Here is a 25214-nt window from a genome sequence, read left to right on the forward strand (position 1 = left end):
AGCAGATACGTCAAAGAAGAAATGTAGGCAGTATAGCATTGAATACCTAAAATATTGATGCATACCAGCACCAACAAACCAAAAGCTGCCAATCTGCCTAGTATGTGAAAGGGTCTTCTATAATGAGGCCATGAAGCCTTTCAGAATAACTGAACATTTGAAGAAGGTACATCCTGACAAGGTAAATAAGAATTTAACTTTCTTTCAATCTCTCCGAGACAAATTTCAAAAGCGATGATCTTTTTGATATCGTTTTAGAGTTTTTTGAAGACAAAACGGATTTGCTCAGTGATGAACTCAAAGCTATCAGGCATGAAGTTGCTCATTTATCAGATATATTTGCAAAATTTAATGAAATTAATTTGCAGCCATGTATCAATCTAATCAAGGCCAAATCTTCTATCTCAACATTTATTTCAAAGTTAAATCTGTTGAAGCGAAACCTAGGCCGTCATGAGCACTACCAATTTCTTAACCTGTCTGAGTTAGATGGAAAGCGTAGGGTGCAAACTGATGATCTGCAAGTGCTGTGACTATTTGAATATGCTGCATGAAGATATGACTGAGCGATTTGAGGATCTACTTTCGTTGGAAGTTCCAGATTGGGTAATAAATCCATTTTACGATACTGAGGTAGTGAGAGTCATGGAGGAAGGACTAATTGAGCTACAAAATGACTTTGAGCTGAAGCCAAAATTTAAGAAATCTTATCAAGAGTTTTGGTTGCAGAAAGAGATCTCTGCTCGCTATCCTTCACTGTGGGGAGTGGTTAAGAAGCTCGTAGTTGCATTTCCAACATCATACTTGGTGGAACGTGATTTAAATGTGGTCATGCAACTTCTTTCGAAACAGAGAAATATACTCCAGATTACTCACCGTGGAGATGTAAAACTCTTCCTGCTAAGTGATATTAAAGGAGACATAGGAAAACTGGTATCACTCCATGAAGCCCATCCATCATATTAAGGATTTTCTGAACATTCAAGTCAATAGCTGATATTAAATAGCATCATAATACAATGTTTTACTAGATTTTAATGTAAAGTTGCTATTAAAGTTAAATGTTTATTTTTGGATTTAAAATAAATCTAAATTGCAAATTAATAATTTGTTTTAAAAATGTTATTACCGTTCCTTGTGGATTGTGTGAATCGCTTTTCTGAATATAGGGTGGGGGTCAGGTAAGGAAGGGGCACTGACGATGAGTTTATGGAGTCGAGGGGGTGGTGGCCCGAAAACGTTTGGGAATATACGTTCACATATCTAGACTCTAGATAGCACAAATCTGTGACTAATGCCATTTCAAAGGCATCTGTGACTACATGCATTGAAAAGTTGTACTTCCAAGCTTCCTAAGTTGAATACTTACATAATAAAACAAAAACAAACAAAAAACACGAAAGCATGAGAGTGGGACTCATTTGTATCGATTTTTGAAAATCCCTTTATTGCTTATTTTCTATAGGTGAAATCTAAACTCAGTAATAGTAAATATTAACGAATCTGAAATCTTCTTTTTTTTTATTACTTTATGGGGAGAAGAGCCAGATTCATTACAAGATATATGGGAAACTGTTGTATGTTAAATGAGAAAAATATAGCTCTATTGTATACTTTCACATAACTTACTTGAATAGCAGTCATGGAAGTGATGATAAATTGTTTATACACGTACTGCAGATATAATCTCAATCACGTCTTTTCCTATATCACAACGCATGCAGTCATGACGAAATTTAAACTTAATATTTGATTGAAAAAAAAAATACTGTGTTGAACAACTATTAAAAGCACACCTAGTATGTGAAACCAGGCTAAGAGTACTACAATCCCTCCAAAAGATAATTTATTAAAGAATTAATTAGAATAAAAAAGGTGAATTAACTAAACTTACTCTATTACTAAAATTATAAAATAATAATAAAAAAAATTAAATATCTATATTTAATATTTAATTACATTTATTTAGTATAGAAAAATATAATATATCTAATTTAGCAAATTTTATTACAGAATTTCTGCTCTTATGATAAGGGAATAGAGATCTATCATTCAATAAAGAGTGAACATATCACTCTAAAAGTGAAATATACTTCTATAATTAGATAATATGAATAAATTGTAATCGGGCTAATTTAATATTTCATATAAATCCTAATGAGTTTGTAACGTTTGTAATATAGAGGTTATGATAGTTTCAGACTCTATGAATAAGCAACTTTACTTAGTTTTAAAAATTGCAATCTGTTGATTGATGTTTGTGTAAGGCATGACTACCTTCAACAAAATGATCCAGTTCATAGTCGCTATTCACATTTCATATTTTAACTAAGAAATTTCGCATAGTTTGGTGTGCACGACAAATGAGACCCTTATGGTTAACGCTACCCATCGAGATCCACAAGTGATGTAGTCGACACAAATGTCATGCATTCCCAGCTAGTAGTGTTCATCTTGTAACGCTTGCATTGGTAATTACTTGTTATCTACTATAGCCTTCGCATCTAACTTTCATCATGAGTGGGTTGGGTACCGACCACCGCTTTCTCAATTAGTTTCCGATTCGTAACTTGCAACGCGCACAGCCAACAGCATTCTGCCTTGTACGAGTGTGCGTTAATGAGGGGAACACACACACACACACACACACACACACACACACACACACACACACACACACACACACACACACACACACACACACACACACACACACACACACACGCACGCACGCACGCAAAATTTGAATGCGTCTTCATTGCTGTCTGTTAGCTCTTACAGAACAAACCGCTACTCCGCTGGAAGCGCATCCTGTTTTGAAACTTCGTCAATGGAATGTACGATGGCACTGTGCCATTGTATTAAAGGCGTTAATCTTCGTATGCGGCTATTTCCATGTAAAGGCAGGATCTGTTTTCAATAACGTAGCAGTATTTTATATTGACTGAAACGTACGTCGATTAACTTCCTTCAGTTGAATAAACTCATCAATACAATGTGGAATTAATACACTTTTTTTTTAGCAATTGGAAAATTCGAATTGGATAATAAAATAAATTATAGATTACTCTTTCACAGACGCTTGCATCACACAAGATTGACTACTTTTATCTTTCTTACGTTCTATAATATACACGAACACCTTTTTATTGTTTACATTCACAGACAACGGACATGATCATAACCATAGCTCGTTGAAACGAACTAAAATATCAATAAATGTAGAAAGGTTGCCGAAAACGAGACCTTTTGTTGGTAGAGAATAATTATTCAAAGAGTTTTGTACGCATGCGCACCAATTTTATTGTAATCAGGAGGTGTGAAGATAGCGATAGTTCAAATCAGTGTTTGCAAAAGTACACAAAAGTTTAGCTGGTGATTTCGTGTGCAACGAGAATTTAGGCGATGGTAAATATATTAATCAAACGTTAGTATAATTAGTTTGAATTTTGGAAAAGGTCTGAACTATAATGAGCCATTTTAGGAAGATCAAAGTTATTTATTGTGAAAGTGTCTTAGTAGGTAAAACAAAACCCATTGCAAGCACTGTAAGTTGTTTATCATTTAGAAAGGTGGCCAACAGCAGGTTAGCGGGCCGCATGCGGTCCGTAACGTGATTTTGTGCGGCCCATGGCAGGATAAAAACTATATTAAATTATATGTGTAATTAATTTAGCTATTAGTTTCGACTACAGATTTTCTGATTGATATACTACTTATATTCATTATTTCTGATGACGAAAACAATTTCTATTCTCAACAAGGAATCAACTTTCGAAAATTTTGAAAATCGATGAACTTTGATGAACTTGTTGCCGCACATGAACTCCCACAGTGTTCTCATTAAGTTGTGTTACATGTAAAAAAAACAGAAATATGTAATTAAATTTAATTTAAAAACTTATATTTAAATCAATGAAGGATTTTATATTGTTTTCCCAGTAGTAAAATGATTTAACAAATATAGTAATTCAATACATATAACTATTGCCTGCCTTGAAAAAATGCAGAGTTTATTTTTATTTAAGTTCTGTCTAAAAGTGTGCGGCCCGTGACGGTACCACTCATCATATATTGGCCCTCGTATAGAATGAAAGTTGGCCACGCCTGATTTAGAACAACTGAAACGGATAGGAAAGTTTGTTACGAATTCGTTACGATGAAGAAAGAGCAGAATTGCCCACTTGAGTTTTGTTTTCAGACGAAGTACCTTTATACATATCAGGGAATATAAAAATCAGAATATGTGAGATTCTTTATTTTTTTTTTTTAATACAAATTTATAAGTTGGTACTCAGACTAAGTGGCATGATGGAGGTTGCCTGGGTTTGGATGGATTCGCTTCGCATTAATTCACATTAATAAATGCCATGCTTCTTCCGAATCAATGCCGTGATTGGGAAGAAATATCTTCCGAATTCGGAAGAAATATTCTTCCAAAACAATAACTTGCTTGTGAAATCGAATTCACAAGCAAGTTATTGTTTTCTGTCAGTATAAATGTTATTTTTCTTCTTCTTCTTTTTCCTCTTAGGGACGTATTAGGTCTAGTGCTCTGTTACGATCCGAAACCGGATATCCCACGGAATGGGTCTGTGAATCCTCATTCTCGGAGTGGCTTATGCCTGTAGATTGTGTGTGTGTGTGTGTGTGTGTGTGTTCGAGGGGGCCGGTTTGCCTGTTCTGGGGGACGAAAAACCCGACTTTCCGGGTGAGAGCCACCCCGTACCTCCGTGTGAGACCGACTAACTCTCCTTTCATCTAAAGAGAGCAGATAAAGTTCCTCACGGCAAGGACGGGAATCGAACCCGACTTAGCTAAGAAGGCTCTGGTTATTTTTATACTCGCTAATAATTATTGGTACTTATCACCATCATAGTTTTTGGATCAAATAAGTGAGTATCACTTATGAAATAAGTTAATTTCATAAGTGATTATAAAAAAAAATTAAAAAGAAACCAAAGATAAAATTTTTAGACTGCACAGCATAATTATTTTAAAAACCATTAAAATCTTGTAAAAAAAAACTAAATTTAAACTCATGTACGCTCATTGATTTCCAATAATAAGAGACTGAGAAGGATAATTATAAGAGAGATACCATAGAAACAGAGCAAAAGCTACAACTGCACTTCTCAGTTATTTATGAAAACGTAGGTAATATTTTTAAAGAGAGATAAAAGAAAGTAAACATTTCATTTTAAGAGATTGCTGTTATATCAAAAGTATTCATATTTAGAAATTCGAAATATAGTTTAGAATTTCTTGAAATAAACCAGATACTCATAAGTATATTTTTCCCTTATGTTTAATGTTTGTGATTGTAATTTAACTAAAATGCATTCACGAAAGATTTGTGAAATCGGTTTACTTAATAGTATCGTTTCTGTTTATGCTTGTTTTATGATTTGCTGATAAACGAAGCGTAGTATTTTGATGCTAGTGGTTTGTGAAAATCAATACTATAAAGGTTTCTTAAACTGCTTGCCGAAAGAAGAACCGAAGGAGCGCACATGAGCTGAGTGGTGGCATCCTCTTGCAACGTAAACAGCTTCCATTGTATACACAAGATGCTTTGAGGGATGTGGAATTCATGGAGTTACATTTCGGTTTAACGGACATGTTGACTTTTAGAAAGCCTAAGCTGAGTGTTCTTAAATAGCATCCTTTATTAGATCTTAAATATTGATTGATAATGGAATGATCTCAGAATCAGATCTCTCGGGAATCTTCTGTCAGATGGATGCATTCACATCCGGAAATATTCACCGATTGTTGCGGTCGTAGAAAACAAGCAATTGTGCGGTACCAATCGACTTATGTCTACAATGAAATTAGCTTCTTTTATCCGATTATAGATTGAAATTATTATTATTATTATTTTGATAAACTTTATGCAATATCATGAAGGATTCATTTCTTTTTTTAAAAAAATAACCTTTCCTTAAAAATCGTATTTTGGTGAATATACAGAAATACTAAGAAAGAGCTCCGTTACTTATGTTTTAACTTTAAATTTTTAATTTTTCACGTTGTTGACCTATTTATTTTAAAAACATAAACACACTGTTCACCAACTATTGTTGATCAACCAACATTAGTTGGTCAACAGTGTTAGTAATAACATTTTGCGCATGACCGTATTTTCGCATTGGATGACCGAACATGGAGGACATTCAATGCTAAACGCCCGGATGTTTAGTGAACATGAATGTTTCGACCTTGTTTTTTATGCGTAGAGATAGTGATAATCAAAATTATTTAATTATGATTATCTCTAGAAAGCCTAAGCTGAGTGTTCTTAAATACATCTTTTATTAGATGTTAAATTTGGCTGGGTAATGGATGATCTCAGAATCAGATCTCTCAGGAAAATTCTGTCACATGGATGCATTCGCATCCAAATGAATGAATTCCATCATTACCATCCATCTTGAAACTCAGTGAGTTTCACGATGGACTGTAAAAGGGTGTTGGTCAGCAATGGCTCTTGTTTTAATGATTTTGGAGGAGAGTAGAGGAGTAATGGTAGTGAATTTAGCAGAGCACTGTCCATAAGAAATGAAAGCCTTCATTCCTATTTGGATGATTTTTGTTATTCGGTGTGAGAAGGTGTTTGGATCAGAAGAACTGAAGCAGTAGTCTGACCATCAGAAGGAGGAGTAAAAGTCACGGAGGTCTTCCCAGTTGGAACCTTTGTAGTGTCAAAGAACAAGAGACTGTGAACTGGTGGGTAAAGGTTGTTCTGCGGCAAAAGAGACTTATATGAGGTTGTGGAGGGGGGTTGTCTGCTATTCTGGTAGGAAGATTAATGATCTGAGATAAATCATTGCTGATGCTAACACCTCAGAATCTTTGCCATCCCCACTATACCCTCTAATCGCATGTTATTAAATTGTTGTGCTAAAGGAGACTACAGTATAGACGAATTTCATTGAACATTATCTTTTGACTTCCTTTCAGCATCAGCATTTGCTTCACAATTGTACATTTTTGTGATTTAATTATCTACTAATTCTGTTAAGGCAGGTAAGGGAAGGAGCCAGCAGTCCGCTTCCACTTTAACTGCGAAACATTTCTTTATCATTCACTATTTTACCATTCTTTGTGATACTCACTCTTCGCATATGTTTCGGTTTTCTTAAAAGTACAACCAATGAGTATCCAGATCAATGTTAATTAAGTCTTTTTTTTTTGTTATTGTCATCCCATACTGTCAAATTCCAGCAACATTCGTGGGTTGATAAAAGTTAATCTTACTGATGGTTAACTTTTATCAACCCACAAATATAATGTTGCTGAAATTTGACAGAATGGGATGATGGGATGAATAAGTTCACGGTGAATGTAAACTACTACGTTGCTATTCAGAAGTCTCAAAGTGGCCGATTTTGATTGCACCGTTGCAAATAATCATTTTAATCAAAGTGAATAAAGCACTATTCAACCATAATGTTTTCAAAATGATGGTTCTCATAAGGTATTTAGCCTATCTTAAAACTTGCCAGATCCAAAAAAAAAATCCGAATCTGACTGCGAAAGGCCGAATAAAAGTTAATCTTAAATCCACAACTCCCTAGATCTTTACTGCTTGAATGCTTAGTAGAAAATTAATCGCAATTAAATCCATAGAAACACAAATGTAAATATTCGTGAATGAAATATTGAAAGCCATTTTGAAGTGTACGACTGCAGGATAGTTCACAGCGAAATAATGACAAATGTAATTCCTTGAAAAAAGTTATATTAAAGTTTTCAGAAAAAATTGGAACTTTGTCTATCTCTTTCAACACTAGCATTCAAAATATTCAAAAAACGTTCGCTCTAAAATATTTTATCAGTATAAATTTTTAGAGACTAGACTTTAGGGACTCTTGTGGTTCTAATTAAAGCATTGGGAAAAAAAGTAAGCACCTTAGAAGTCACCGATAACTGAGCTCAATATCCATGAGTTAATATGCTACATGTGTTATTCCTGCTTTCTTGTTTTTAATTCAAATTTCGACATATTAATCTTTTTTTTTTTTTACAATATTTAATTAAACATAGTATTATTATAAAATAAAAATATTCTGTCTTTCCATTTCCTAACGGAAATATGATATATTCGTTCTTTTCTTCCAAATATCTTGGAAATTAGTAGACTGTGCATTGAGATGGACGTGTCATCCAAGGAGCTTTATGTTCCTTAATTTACGTGATAAAATCCATGAATTCGTTACTGAAAACCTTACTTATTATATGAAGTTTTATTTAAAATAAAATGTATTGATTTTTAAACTATGTAAAAGTAGCATAAATGACATCACTCCAGCACAAAATATCAAAACCAAACTTTGTTTATAAATATGAAGTAATTCTTTTCTTGAATAAAAAAATCATTTTTTTTAGAATTATGAACTAAGCAAATGTTTAGAATGTCTTTACTGTCTTCATATCCAGTAGCATTTTTAACACGCTTAAGTTTCCATTTGAAGCATGTCCATTTTTTGGCTGTTTTAGCATACTTCATCTCCGAATGCTGCAAAAATCTTGGATAAACACATTACATATTACACGTGTATTACATTGTTTATGAATGATAAACATTATATTGAGACTACGTTTTACAATTGCAATTGGTTTGGATAAGCTAATGCAAGTATACGTCAATTGATAATGTGGTTTACACAAGACAGCGAGTCTCAATATTTTTAGATCAGAAGTGATTTGCAGTCATCAAAAGCGGAAAGTGCGCCACCTATCGGGAAAATCGAAAATTGTCCGCAAACACCGAAAATCAATAATAAAGTGGTCAAACGTGGAAAGTGCACCCTGAACATTGAAAATTGAAATGTAAGACGACTTGTAGGAGAACCACGATTGAAAACTTTGAGAAACGCAGTAGCATCTGAAAGAAAATAGGGTGTAATAGTACCGAACAAAGACTAATTCATCACAAGAGTCATTTGAACAAGTCCCAAATTCGTGGGATAATAGTCTTTTCTAGCAATAAACCCTAAAGAAGTATCTTTCAGGGATGTAAGGCAATCACTTCACTACCAAACTCATTAGATGTGACACTGTTTGCCCTGCGATTGTAATTCGGTGCGTTGAAGACTTCGCTATCATAAAATGTAGTAGTTGCAGCTGTCGGTGGCCAAAGAACGAAATTAATCAACGCAACATTAGCGATTCCAGTCTTCTCCCCCATTTCTCTGCCCATGTGGTACTGCTACTAATTACAGGGAGATCGAGCACTTTATCTTCCCTTCTGTGTTGGAGTCAGCTGGTAGGAAGTGGACGATAAATCACGGTCCCGACTAACAAATCATAATGTGTTTGCATAGAAATGTATACACGGAACAACGATTTAAATGAAGCTACACGAATAACGACTCCTTTGTTTGATCTATTTCTCCGCGGGTCTATTGTGACAGATCTTTTAAATGTAGAAGGTGACACATTGCAAGAAATTTATCATTTTCTAGTTTACTATCAGGATAAACGTACTCTCGCTATTTTTATTAATTCATCTTCTTTCAACGCGAATATAGAAGGCCAGTTTTAAGTTATTATGATATAAAGCTATTTCGTTAACACACATTCTCTTGGTAAAATTCCCCTTTTGAAAACGGAAATAGCATAGCCATCATGGCCAGAAAGAATACGCAATGGCGACTAATTTTTTTTTTTTTTTTTAAAGGAACCTCCAGGCAGTAGATGCCATAGTCTTTAAAGGTGACACAATCACTTGGCAAGAAGCCAAAATAATTTTTCACTTTTAGAATGTATTTTATTTTGTTCGCTACGTGTTAACTGAACGAAGAATAAAATTCTCAATAGCGAAACACAGATAGGAGTTGAGTTCGAAATTTTCTTTCCACTGATAAAATTGGATTCTCTTCGTCGCTTTGTGTCAAAGCGAGTGTAAATTATTCATGATAGGAAGCTATGGTTCAGTTGAGACTGTGCTCATCTTATTAATACTGATAGGTAGTTACGAAATACACGAACTTATAAATTACTAGTTTTATCTCACAAATATTGTGCGGTTAAAATATAATAATTTTAATAACCACGTGTTTAGGTACTGTTAAATTTACCCTTATAACAATTGCATTCATTTGCTGTAGCGGAAGCAAAAACTCTAATCGGTGCTATTACTTATCAGTATTCTAAGAGATATTTTGGAGCAGTATTCGATTTCTGTTATAGTTCCGTTCTATAATATTTATCAATTGTTACTTTTCTGATGGCTTTCGGTAGGCTTAACGGTGAGACTATTGCGCATGTTTATTTCTTATTGTCGTCCAAAAATAGCTGGCTAAAATTATAATTGAAAATCAACAACAGACAAATTACACTTCAATAATTGATACAACAATATCCGCAGATTTGTATGATTGGATATTAAGTATTTCACACACACACACACACACACACACACACACACACACACACACACACACACACACACACACACACACACACACACACACACACACACACACACACACACACACACACACACGTACTTGTTCCAAGTAAGCAAATCATATCAATAACAATAATACTACCGTATGTTATTATTGAACAATAAAATAATATAGGGTTAAAATACAAATTTTATTGCAAAACTTCTAAATTTCAGGTACTGTTACGTGCGTGGTCTGAAAAGTTCTCGGCCTCAACCATAAATGAACACTATCGGGGTAAGATTTTTTTTTTCTAAGTTGGTACATCTGTCATAAGCATCCATGTGAAATTGCAAGTCATTCTATTCAAGTAGTTTCTTTTTATACAGCTGTCGGAAGCCAAAGTGTTGTCTGTATCCCTTGAAATTGATAAAATTGAGTATCGCGTAGTTATAAAATTCTCTGTAAAAGAAGATTGAACGCCAAAAGAAATTCATTCGAAGTTCATAAAAGTTTATGGTCACTCTTCTCCTTCGTTTTCGACGATAGGCTGCCGAGTTTAAACGCGGCCGTACCAGCCTTGAAGGTGATCCACGTGAAGGACGTCCAAAAAGTGTAACAACACCAGAAATCATTGATCAGTGTACGACAGGGTATTGGATGACCGACAAGTTAAAGTGCATGAAACGTCTGAGACTATAGGCATTTCAAAAGAAGATCTTGTCGGATATATTTTGCATGAAGAATTGCAAATAAAAAAGCTTTGCAAAAGATGGGTGTCTCGCTTGCTCATAGCAGATCAAAACCGCACTCGCATGAAAATCTCTGAACAGTGCTTGGAGCGTTTTAACAAGAATAAAACTGATTTTGTGCGTCGATTTATTACTATGGATGAGACTTGGATTCACCATTACATACGAGAATCCAAACAGCAGTCAAAACAGTGGACGAAGCCAGTTGTTCAGCGCCAAAGAAGACAAGGTCATGGCATCGGTGTTTTGGGATGCATTTTGTTTATTAATTATCTTGAAAAGGGTAAAACAATATTTTTCCGATCTTTTAAGCAGACTAGACGAAAATATTCGTGAGAAAAGACCCAGTTTATAGAAGAAAAAATCATTCAAAAAAATCTGGACAACGCACCTGCCCACAAAGGGAACATTAAGGGATCTGCAGTATGAATTGTTGGAACATCTACCCTATTCCCCAGATTTGGCTCCCTCTGTCTTCTATCTCTTCCCAAAACTAAAACTCTTCCTCGCTGGTCAGCGCTTTTCTTCGAAGCAAGAGGTGATTGCAGCTGTAGAAGGATATTTTGCAGATCTTACTGAGAACCACTACAGGGACGAGATAATGGCGGTGGAGCATGGCTGGAATAAATGTATTAGTCTTACGGGAGAGTATGTTGAAAAATAAAAATAATTTTGAAATTATAAATTCGTTTTTTCATTGTTAGGCCGAGAACTTCTCAGACCATTCACGTATATTTATCTATGTAAAGTATACAGTAAGTCCTTTACTTTTAAGGAAGGTAATATTACAGTTGGTTATTTGTTTGAGGGCATTCACGTCGTTGTCAAACTCTTTCAACAAATATCTTAGGACAACGGATAATTGCTATATAGGCCTGGTTTCTTGTTATTTTATAAATTCTACATTATTTATCTATTGTTGAATTTAGGTGACGTTTAGTAAGCTTCGATCCATGTCGTATACAATGTTGAAATTTATCTATTGTTGTGGTCCAACAATGAATGATATGAACGAAAATTTAAAACTAACAACAGGTAACTGAATTAAAATTATGGATACAACAACAGAAAAATATCAGACTAAAGCCAAAAACGGTTCTGTTTCAGATCATATGGATACACTTACGAAATAAATTATACAGATCTAAATTCTCCCCGAGCTTGTAAGGGCACACTTACATCATGTGTTTATTGCAGTTACGTATTTTTATATGACCATACCTAATATTTTCAAAATTAATATTGAATAATAATCTATTTCCAGCGCAGAATCAATACTGCAATTCGTATTTCTCCTTTTGTACATCAGAAATCAATAGCTATTATTATAAGAAAGATTTATATATCATTGCTTTAATATAACTCTTATAATAACAGATTACTGATATGACCTGATTACAGTAACGTAACGAAAGACAAAATATACGGTCCGGTATTTACTGTGTGATCAGAATAAATGATTTTTCAGAATTAAAGGCAATACCAAAAAAAAAAGTTTTTTCAAAATTTGTCAAGTCCCCCAACACATTTTTCTAATTTTTGCCAATAAGGAGACAAAAACGTGACATGTAACTATATCTAAATATAATAACAAACTCATCAAATTAAGTGATTTTATAAATATTTGGTAGTTTAATCATAATATGCTTTGAATTTTCAAGATAAAGCGTTCAAATTCCACTTCTAGATGAATACATTTTGCATGACTGGCGTGCATTTGTAATTCTGGGAACACATTAGTAGGCAGGCACTCAAAAGGAGTGACCTTTTGCAGCTAATTGCATTCCGAATCTGCTATTATCTAAACCACAAATAGATTGCGAAGCGGAATAACTATATTTCATTGGAACCTCGTCAGAAGCCTCAATTAGACAGATTCATAATTAATGGGATAAGATAATGAATCGTTTTTAAGTAGTCTTCATTAAATAATTAATTACAGTTTTCATTTCACATCATTTTCTATTTCTAAGATTTGCGAGAATGACACAAAAGCATTGCGGTTTGGGAGAAAAGCAAGTTTTAATTAAAATCATTGATTTGTTGGCAGATTAATAATTCTTGCCGAGAAAGAGGTTTAATATGCCAATGATAAGAAATAATGTGCCGTTAAAATGGTATCTTAAACCTGTCCATAAAGATAAACATTCGATGCTTTTCCATTGAAAAAGATCTAAATTTAGCATATTTTATATTATTCCAATTAAGGTTTGTAAGAGAAGTATCAACAATCGAAATATTATTAGTGTTGCTCTTGTTAGGTGATAACAAAGGCCAGAGCATGTTGCTATTGTTAGATGATAATGATTACTCCATCAAAGGTTAGCGTTTTGTAAAGAACATTACTGCCTTTTATTTGGAATAAGTCAATAAGCTAGAAAATATTTATAAATTATTCCAAAATAGCAATCAGTTACTGCATTTCAAGGCTGATTTCACTATTTGAACTCAATTCGGATTTCACATTATTTCGTTAAGCATCAGTAAATGTTGATGTAACGAAACAAATACTTGTATTATTATCGAAATGAAAATTAATGTGAAATATTTCTTTACAAGACAGCATTAATTACATAAAAACTGTAATGTTAAGAAAGTATATATTTCACTAAAATGTTTATTGCATTTTTCCTCTTACACTGATTTATTCATCTTCTAATATGAAGGTTTAGTCACTGTAAACAGATGTGTATTGGCTAGAGGGAAAGAATTGCAAATTTGATAAGTGAGACTGCTAAAGTAGTCTTACACCATTAAAATGGAGAATTCGAAGTTGTTTTCGGAAAGATAAATAGCACTTTTCCTCACTTGAATTCTAACTGCGAAATTACCATGCAGAATGAGAGAGTTAATACGAGAGGGTGACCATTAACTTGGATAATTAAATCGCACGGAGATTGCTGATAAGACAAAATGAATTTAAATGAGTGCTTAGATAAGTAAACTCCAATCTAAATTTTTAAAAGAGAACACCTCGTTGAAACTTAACAAAATTAATTTTAAAAGAATAATATGCATGTAATTAAAACGAATAGAAATATAACAATAAATAAAAAATATGCTGAATTGTATTTTGTTATCTAATTTCTTTTCGAATGGGGTGTTTTATAGTAAAGGTCGTGTGGGGATTGTCTGAAAATAAAAGTATATAATAATGGGGAAATGGTCCTCGGGAATTTAAAAAAAAAAGGTTAAACCAACTAATAAACTTTGATTTAATGTCTTGGTTACGGTAGTGTCGTATACACGGGGGTGAAATGAAATTTCTACAGCTTTATTAACTATCTTTCTCCATCAATACCAGCTGTCTAAGAGGAGAAAGTACAATAGATCTTCCTCGTCTTAGGATGCCCGCTTTCTACAGAGTGATTTCCATGCAGATTTTTTGTTATTTCCAAGAAAAAATGCAACTCGCCTAAGGGTGATCATAATCTGCAACCAAGAAGCCACTATTAAGATCATGCATCGCATGGCAGGATAGAAAATAAAAATCTCTACGATGCACAAAAGAAACGGAGGTTGCCTCTGGGTGGTGTCAAAAACTTGAATAATACAATGATGTTGGGGAAATGACAAGTCTCTGAAACTAGTCTTGTAAAAGGATGGTTGTCAGCACCACTAACTTTAATAACTAAACCAGGAAGGGTACTATGATATGAAATTGATGTGTCCTCTAGTGTCCTTGAAAACGATGTACAATGGGAGGGATAATATATCAAAAGCGTATTATTATCCATTACATTCATAAAAGTAATGTTTACGGTGTAATGGTAAAATAATGAATTTCCATTTGCATTTGAGGTAGCTCATGAGGAATAAATCTTTAAAATGAGTAAGCAAGCTAATATTAAGGAAGATATTTGGAAGGTACGTGGAACGGAAATCATCCTGTTTAGATATTAACACTAAATAAATTAAAGACCCTGCTATGGTTGCTTCTCTGCATGACTAATCTGCTATGCGGGGAAGTGTAACATGAAATAGGCAAATCTAACAGTCAAATAGCACATACATAATGAAATATCGGGATAAAAAATAAACTGTTTATATACTTTAGAGATTAATTAAATATAATTGACTTCTTTAACACGGTATTAACTTAATAAGTTCCTTATACAATTCCATACTGTTAGAAGTTTGAAAATTTAATGGTTAAAGGTATCATTAATATTAAAAAAAAAAAAAAAAAAATCCTAAACTAAGTTGTGCCAGCAAGAAAAAATAAAAACATAGAGACACAGGCATCAAACTATATAGCCATAAAGTTTTATTTTCCTTGAGATTCCAGGAAGACTAATGGTATATTTTCTGAATTAGTTATGAACAATCTGTCTAAATGAAATATGTATTATCACAAAAGTTTCTGGCAAAGGTAGGTATGGAGAGAATTAGCTGTTTTTTTTCTGACGGATATTAATATATATATATATATATGTATATATGTATATGTATATATATATATTTATATATACGTATACAGCATAATATATACATATACATAAATATGCAAATAGATATACGTATGTACATATCGATATATATTGCACATATGTGTATATATACACACATACATATTTCCTTATTTATTTATATAGCAAAATTCTATAAGACTGGATGGGATGGTTTCAACAACAATAAGTCATCACTTATCAATCGATTTAATCTCAAGATTTATGGATTCAGGCATCATAAATATTGACAACATATGCTGTTAGGTTTTCCCAAATGTCCATTTTGGTCTTTTAATAATGCACCATTTATGATTCATTGTTGGTCTTGCGTGCGGTTTACAGCTATGATCCATTATTGGTCACGGGCACAATTACCTTCATGATCCATTGTTTAGTTGCGAAGTTCTTAATAAGGATCAGTTGTCGCAGATGTTTTTTTTTTTTTTCATTCTCTTTTTTATCACTTGTATCATTGTTATACAATTGGTCTCCGAACATGCATTTCATTTGTACCATTATATACTCATCTCAAACAGCAATAATGGATTTCTGACTAGGCTAAATTGTATCTATCTAAACAGTGCGAGGGTTGGAGCTTAACTTGTTGGAAATCTATAGGTTTACTTTTCATAGTACAGGCATTGTTTAGATGTGACCATCTATCTGAAGATGGTAAAGAAAAATATTAAAAATATAAGAAATTCTTGTACCGCCTCCTTTTTTGTGATCTTGGTGGGAAAGTGAGACGGATCTACATTTTCTTGTGCACATTTCTATATACATATAGTTGGATCCAGTATACATACATCTTACGGATAGGCTCATTACAATGACGAAAATGTTTTTGTTCGAAATTTGTTCACATTTGGAATTTGTCAGTTCTAGTAGACACTCTTAAGGAAGAGTGTAAAGAGATTAAAAATGTGCTTTGAAGTGTGGAGTTGATCATCTTATCAATACATCTTTTGCGGTAGTACTAGGTTACTAACATTGATCCAAGGAGATAAAAGGTGAACTTGGAAAATTAACAAATCCAGTATATTTTACATACATATTTCACAAAGACATAAATATATATTATATATTGTATATACAGTGTTTTTTCAGTTTAGGAAACAGTTTTTTTTTCTATCTCAGTGTCGAAAATAACTTATCGCGTTTGAACAAATGCACACATCCATACAGGAAACCGCACATAATAGAAATATTTCTTTTTACATCAAATTTCTTTCTTTTTTTTACGTGTTCCAAACATACACAAATACATTTGGCTGGAACTGAAATTATGCAAACCTTGAAGACACCAAAGTACAGTCACAATGTTTTGTATCAGAATTAGTCTCACTATTATTCGTTCGTTTGCACGCGCACACGCACACACATATACACGTACATACGTACATACACATACACTCACTCAGGCAAACACACACACATTCCCGGGTGCGCAATAACATACATGGCTGGTATTTATTCATAACAATACATCTCAATTACAAATAACCATCTTGTTGCTCTTAACGCATGTTTTGGGCCAGCAGATAGTTTTTGGTTGAAAGTATGCAAACGTCAGTAATAACCTCTCAAACGCGAATATTAGAACAGCAAGGATCCTCACTGAGAGGCGAATACGATAAACTTGCAGACAACAATGGTTGTGAATCCTGCCTTCTTCTATCTTCGTGAAGAGAAATCAAAGAACGGTCACGAACTGGGAATGAGCAACTCTTCTTCAGTTTCATTGCAGAAAGTCTTTGTTTTCTGGAATGTTTCGTGAATTTGCTCCGAACAGCATGTCGTATCTGGAATGAAAGATTTAGAAAATTATTTGCCTTGAAGAATATAACAGCGACACTGTGAATGCAACCATTTTAAATAACTAAAGAAAAGCACACGTGTATTCGATGATTCTTATGCATGAATTACTGGATACGAATAAAAGTAAAGAGAAAATAATAGACATAGAAAGAACACTAGAAAATGATACATAAGAATGTTAATATATTTAAAAATCATATACGAATGTATACTTACATCCACGTCCATAGCACAGTAGAATACAAATACCAATAAACCCTGTAAGAAAATTCATCAGTCAGCGACACGACGTGATTCTGTTTAATATCGTTGTATACACTTTTGAAATTATATAAACATCTATGCTATTTTTATGAATAAATATATTCTCACGAATTATTATTATTGTTGTTGATAACAAATATATAACCATCCAACATCCACTTTCCAACATAAAAAAACACACATAATAGCAAAACCACCACAATCACTCAGGTTGAAACAATACGATACCTTGGAATTTGCTTCGATGCAGATATGAACTGGAATAGCCACATAAACCATCTACACAACAAACTCCGAACAATAAGTGGCAAACTTTACAGGTTAAAAGACATAATTCCCACACGTCTAAAAACACTAATATACAAAACACTATGCCAAAATATACTAAGATTCGCTATATCAACGTATGCTTTCTGTACATCCTACAAATTAAATAGATTAATGTCGTTACAGTACAAAATGATAAAGCTGATCTTTTGGGAACAAAGAGAAAATCAAGCCCTTATATACATTGCAATGTCAGAACACAAAATACTGACAGCAAAACTTTTATGTCACTATGCAGCTTTGTTAAAACATTATTTCAATGCCAACTACAGGACAGTCAGAAATACATACCGTATAACAAGACCTCACACATCTAATTATATCACACATAAATACAATAATCACTACAGAAAAGCCACGCGAAACTTCTACATCCCAGACATGATAAACAAATTACCTTTCGAATACAGAAACCTTATAAACTACAATAGCCTGAAAAGAGCTCTAAGGACATACTATGAACAAGAAACAAGCACCCAAAATATCACACAAACTCAATGAAACACAATATATTCGTTCAGGCTTCCAGTTCAATCACGCATCAAGACATTCCAAGTTGTCGTGTGTGTGTGTGTGTGTGTTTGTTTGTGTGTGTGTGTGTGTGTGTGTGTGTGTGTGTGTGTGTGTGTGTGTGTGTGTGTGTGTGTGTGTGTGTGTGTGTGCGTGCGTGTGGGTGCGTGCCTGCGCTTGCGAATTTCTCAATCAAGCCAATTAAACATAGACTTGATTTCATAGCTTTCTAACACAGCAAATAAACCAATAAATAATAACTGGTATCATCCTCAGATAAGCTCACAAATAAACTTTGAGGATGAAAGCTGAGAAAATATACATATCTCATCTAATCCAAGATCAAAAAAAAATCTGAGTCCTCCAGGGAGTCAAGAACTCATCGAGGGAGGCTGTAAATTACCCAATCCAGCTATCATACCTTCCTTTAAATTCATTTATACTAGATGCACTCACTACCCCTAAGGGAAAATTATTTCACTCACTCACTTCTCTCTGAAAAAAAACGTAGCTCTTACCTCTTTCTTGGCTGAGAACAACCTTAACTTTCATGGATGCCTCCGTGGTCTCTCCCCGCTTTCCATATAACGAACATTTTCATAATTTGAAATGCTATAACACCCATTCAAAAGTTTATAAGCCTCTATCATATCACCCCCCTCTTTCTCCTGTTAACCAGAGTCTGTAATCCACATACTTGCAATCTGTCCTCATAATCTAAATCTCATAATCCGGATATAATCTTTGTAACTTCTTTGCACCATTTCCACAGCTTCTTTATCCCCTTGAAACTCGGAAGACCAAATCTGCGCACAGTAATCTAAGTGTGGTCTTATCAAAGCCTTATAAAGAAGCAAACTTACTTCCTTATCCTTACATGTCAAGATTCGCTTCAGCATAGAAATTATCCTCTGAGTTGTATTTGCAACTTTTGCTATGTGACCTTTGAAATTTAAATTCTTATCCACCTCTTCAGTTTATTGTAGTATAACCCCGCCAATATAATATGTCTCTGGATCTCTAATCAGGCCAAAGTGCATAACTTTCCACTTACTAACATTAAACTGAGAGCCATTTTCGTTTGTCCAGATTTCCAGTTTATTCAAATCATTTTGTAATTGCTGAATATGAGTAGCATCCCAGATTGCCCAGTCTATCTTCGCATAATCAGCAAAAAATTGCAGATCTGATGATAGACTCTGCTTGAAGTCATTAATGTATAGAATGAACAATAATGGCCCAAGGACTGAACCCTGAGGTACACAGCTGGTTACCTTAAATCTGGTAGACTCACACCCACTGTATACCACTTTTTGATATCTGTCTGTTAACCATCCCCTGATCCAAGTCAATAGATTATGTTCCAATCCCATATTCTCCAGTTTACGCAACAGCCTATCGTGTGGTATCCTATCAAATGCCTTAGAAAAATTTAACATTATCATAGTGTATCCATTTCCTTTATCCAACTCAGCCGTAACATTGTTAATAAATATGAGCAAATTGCTAAAACATGACCTTCCTTTAGTAAACCCATGCTGTTCCCTGCAGAGTATAGAATGATTGTCTACCCACTTCTGTATGCGAGTTCTTACTAACTTCTCTAAAATCTTCACTACCACACCAGAAATACTAATAGGTCGGTAGTTAGACACGTCAGGTTTTGCACCACACTTGTGCAATGGAACTATATTACATTCCTTCCATTCCTGTGGTATCATTCCTGAGCTGAGACTCAAGTTATACAAATGTATGAAAGGCCTAGCCAATTGAGATGAACATTCCTTTAACAAACGGGCAGATATTTCATCTGTCCCTATTGACAAATTCTTATCCAGGTTATGCAAGAGCTCTTCAACCTCATTTTCATGAATGTAGCAGTAGCTCCATGCACCATACTACATACACCTGGTTGATATATCTTAGCAAAGTGAGCACTAATTAACTGAACAATCTCCTTAGCTTCCAACACTTGTGTACCATCTGCATTCAATAAAGTTATTCTTCCACATTCATTCTTTCTTTTGCTTGCGGCATAACGATAAAATTCTTTTGGATTGCCTTTAGCTTGCATGGCCAAAACGGAGTATTTCATACTCCGTTTTAGCTTTCCTCACAATACTCGTTACTTTTCTGGCCTGAGCTTTATATATTTCATAACTCCTCTCACTCTTATTTTCACGATATTCTTTCCACATCATCTTCTTCTTGTGGATCTCTAGATTAATAAGGCTGCACATCCATTTCACTTCCAACCTATTTATTCTTTAAACACTAGGGATACATTCAGATACTGCCTCATTCAAGCATTTTTTCAAAGATTGCCATGCATTGCTGACATTTTTTCCATTCAGTAACTGATACCATGGAACCAAAGAGAGAATTCTTCTAAGTTGATCATAATTTCCAGCTTTGTAATTCAGCATGTAGCCTTATTATTATTATTATTATTATTAGTAGTAGTAGTAGTAGTAGTAGTAGTAGTATCAGCAGCAGCAGAGCAGCTAGCAGTGATCAAATATCTGAAGCTACGAGATTATATACGATAAGTACTCTAAACACTAATCTTCACACCATCCTGCAATGGTGTAACAACAACAACAACAACAAAACAACTTCACCTTCAACGTTTACAAAACATAAATTTTCCCTGTTTTTTCGCAAAAAAGAATTTAGTTAATCTCCCCTTACTTTTGATAATGAGAAATCTAACAGTTAAAGCCAAATCGCTCCTCTTGGACTGACTCTTACTCCTAATCTTGCCTGGCAGAATCCCCATCGCTTCTACCGCATCAACTTCCAGAAATCTTTGCATACTTTTTCGCTCAAGACATTAAATCTATTAGGTCCAGTGACTTACTATTTACAAATTTCAAATGGCACAACCTGGAATACTAACCTAACCTCGCTTATAATTCTTGATGCAGTCCAGAAGAGATGGTTGTTTATTGATGACCCTTCTTTTATAGACTCCCTTCAGCCACCTGCGTTTCATAGATGATGATCACTCTCTCTCTCTCTCTCTCTCTCTCTCTCTCTCCTACAACAGATATTTTAATGTCACTGATTAGCAGAACGGGCATTAACTATGCCATCTTCCCATTTCAGCTAAACCTACAGGAACATGACCAGCATCCTTTTACAGTTGAACTGCAGCCTCACCGAATATATTACTGCCACTCATCTTTTATACCATCTACTTCAGTTTTATGGAACGTCCTTCCCCATGAAGTATTTCCCAAAGACTTCAACTTCCACGTCTTCAAGGGAATTTCAGCAGATTAGTTTACTCTTGACCTCAGCATGCACACGACATTTATTTGCTATCTTGCTGCTTATCATGTGTGGGTCTAATATAGAACATTATCATTGTCTAATATTAACGTCTAAGAAAACGTTATAATTAAATATACAAAGAAAATAACAAAATCAGATAACTATTCCTCCAATGTGCACGGAGATGATCTATCATCCATCAAATCCATATCAGATGAGAGAATAAAAATCAAATATAAAAGTAACATTATATCTAGTAGAACAGCAGATATACAGAGAACCTCACGTCGGTTTCAGAGAAATTATTAGTAATTATTCTTAAATTATTATTATTATTACGTGTCATTCAGGATAATGCTCAGGAAGTTAGTATGAGGAAGTTCTCTAATTAAACTTGGTATAACTAGAACACTTCCTGCGTTCTGTTTTTAAAAACTGGATTTTTGTTTTAAAGAGAAGTCTATCAGAAATGTAATGTTAGACTTCTCTAATAGAAGTCTCTTTAAAACAAATAGAAGTATCAGAATTATAATGTTAGAACTTCTAAAGAGTTCAACTGTTCCAAATCATTTAGATTATAATTAATAATTAAATATTTTAAGAACTTAGTCAACGCTTTTCTGTTGTTAATTAAAACCAAACCGCAACGATTTATAACAATATTAGGCTACGCTTAATTATTCAGATAAATTTCAGAAAATAGTACGTCTTATTTTTAATCATTTTAGTGTGTTTACTGCTTTCTCATATTCAAAACATATCAGTATTCTTTCTATCATCCTGATTTTGAAAAAAAAAAAAAAACACGTGAATTCTGAATTGAAATTGAATTTTTGATCTATTAGAAACAAATTATGCTAGAGAATTAATGATGAGTTTAACTATTAATAAATATTTGCTGCGTAAATGAAACAAAAAGCTTACCTGAACAGTATTTGTGAAAGCAAATGCGTATTGGAAGGCTATAGTAGAGGCATCTTCAACAGCTAAGACACCGAAAAACCAATTAACGGCAAAGAAAGGCAACAGAGTAACTCCAGCCCGCATGGAAGTTCTAAAAATAATGAAGTTTGCAGTTCACATGAAAATAAATATGACAATAATGCTACACATTATTGCAAATTTTAAACTAATTGCAGTGATTCCTATTATGTGAAGTATAATTTGATTATTTGGATGAAAATTTAATTACAATATAATGTAAAAATATTTCTTATAAAATATTTAAAAAAAGAAATACATTTTCCCTAAAATCATATTAGATAATATTTATTTACATAGTGATTATAATATATTAACTGGAATATGCCTAATTTATGACATCTTCTGTAGAATTATCTATTATTGCAAATAGATGAAGCTGTTTGAAGTATCAGTTAAAATTAACATTAGATAACATTTACTATAATTTAGTTAGAAACCGGGAGTAATACTCAGACATGTTTCAAATCTTATTTATTTTCCTCACATATATTATAAAAGGATATAAATAAATATTCGCTTTTAAAAAATTATTAAAATATATTAATAATTCTGAAATTAAATTTAAAGTTTAAACAAAATACAACGATATACCATTTTATGTTTTACATAAAAAACTTATATAGGAAACATATGAGGAAAATTCGTATATATCAGATTGAAAACAGTCCTTTTTAGGACTTCCAGGGTAACGAATGGCAATGCTGTAGCCAAGGAAGTTTTAACTGAGGCTCGGATATTGCCGTTACCCAGCCATGACTAGAGCTTTTTAGCTCAATAACACTCCATCCACACAGATTTACTTCATTCACATGACGGGATAAAGAGTCAAGGACTCAGTCCATTTCCCAGTTCTTTTAAGAACTTTAAGATTCGTATATACATACACTTCAAGATCAAACATTTTGAAATTGCAGGGAATCCAAAACAAATGCCTTAAGATGATTCTGGATGCACCGTGGTTCATCAGAAATTCACAAATTCACCGAGAAACTGGCATTCCATGTATCTCATCCTTTCTTCGTAATCTTGCAGAAAAATTCTTCGTGAAGTCAAGTTCACATTCAAACCTATTAATCGTACAAGCTGCCAATTACAATGAGACCGATTACTACAAACACAAAAGACCGAAGGCTATTCTTCTCTCAACTGATCATAGCTAACACAACTGCCCCCAGAGGGCGAGCTTAATTGCTCACAAATCTCCCATTCCCAAACAACTCTCATTACAGATAAAGGGGAATATGAAAAGCACTAGTGCTTCACCCATCCTGTCAGTAATGTTAATGGTAATGGTAGTTGGTATATACAACTCATTCGTATGAATGATAAATGCACGTAAACACAAGAAAGATATTTAATTAAGCAAATATTTCGGTCTGGAAATAGCAGACCATCTTCAGTGGCACTACAAGAACAGTTTTAAAAAACACAAGCTAGAATATTAACAATAGATCGTTAAAAATAGAACACGCCGCGTGATGTTAAATCACTAAGTATTAAAGGGAATACTTTTAAGCAGAGAGATGATTGAAAAAAAAAATTAATGAGTAATCTTGATTAGACTTTCCCAGATTTTTGATATAGATATACAGTCATTACGATTCAGGTTGGGACGATGGAGCAAGGCCTCCACGCTTTCCTTGAACAAACGTTAGAACCTATAACGGGATCTATGTAAGAGGCGAGTCTTGGACCAAAAAGATGCTGTGGTCAGTTTCAATCGCGTGTTGAGCCGATCCAGACTTTTCAGGTTTGTTGTGAAGAATGGAGGATTGATGTTCTTGGATTCTTTTTTCAAGAGAACGTCCGGTTTGGCCAAAATAAGAGAGACCACAGTTGCACGGAATTTGATAAACTCCAGGAAGAGATAAAGTTGAGTATTTTGGACAGACTGGATGTTCTCTTGAAAAAGGAATCCAAGAACATCAATCCTCCATTCTTCACAACAAACCTGAAAAGAGTCTGGATTGGCTCAACACGCGATTGAAACTGACCACAGCATCTTTTGGTCCAGAACTCGCCTCTTACATAGATCCCGTTATAGGTTCGAACGTTTGTTCAAGGAAAGCGTGGAGGCCTTGCTCCATCGTCCCAACCTGAATCGTAATGACTGTATATCTATATCAAAAATCTGGGAAAGTCTAATCAAGATTACTCATTAACTTTTTTTTTTTCAATCATGTCTCTGCTTAAAAATATTCCCTTTAATACTTAGTGATATAACATCACGCGGCGTGTTCTATTTTTAACGATCTATTGTTAGTATTCTAACTTGTATTTTTTAAAACTGTTCTTGTAATACCACTGAAAATGGTCTGCTATTTCCAGACAGAAATATTTGGTTAATTAAATATCTTTCTTGCGTTTACGTGCATTTATCATCAGTCTTAAAACAGCAAACTCATTCGTATATATATAAGCTGTAACTAGCACTG

At 33.9% G+C, this 25214-nt stretch overlaps 2 protein-coding genes across 2 annotated transcripts in view; one reads left to right on the forward strand and one right to left on the reverse strand.

The window, feature by feature from the left end:
* The first annotated feature begins 558 nt into the window (after positions 1-558).
* LOC150106722 (SCAN domain-containing protein 3-like) lies at positions 559-966 on the forward strand. The gene has a single exon (XM_090393461.1). The coding sequence runs from the start codon at positions 559-561 to the stop codon at positions 964-966; it is 408 nt and encodes a 135-aa protein (XP_090249587.1).
* A 14774-nt stretch (positions 967-15740) lies between these two features.
* Positions 15741-25214, reverse strand: part of LOC150106723 (adhesion G protein-coupled receptor L1-like) — a 157219-nt gene continuing 147745 nt past the window's right edge. The window contains exons 16-18 of the mRNA XM_090392666.1: positions 22720-22849; positions 17635-17676; positions 15741-17402 (exon numbers count right to left, since the gene is read on the reverse strand). Coding sequence (XP_090248792.1) covers positions 17184-17402; positions 17635-17676; positions 22720-22849 — 391 coding nt within the window. The 3' untranslated portion in view covers positions 15741-17183. The remainder of the gene's footprint in view (positions 17403-17634; positions 17677-22719; positions 22850-25214) is intronic.

The sequence above is a fragment of the Typopeltis vanoorti genome, chromosome 5 (assembly GCF_054136105.1).
Source record: "Typopeltis vanoorti isolate ZY-2024b chromosome 5, IOZ_Tvanoo_1.0, whole genome shotgun sequence".
NCBI lineage: Eukaryota > Metazoa > Arthropoda > Arachnida > Uropygi > Thelyphonidae > Typopeltis > Typopeltis vanoorti.

What these genes read in the sequence shown, in the direction of transcription:
- LOC150106722 (XM_090393461.1), top strand. Translation starts at nt 559, where the DNA reads ATGACTGAGCGATTTGAGGATCTACTTTCGTTGGAAGTTCCAGATTGG.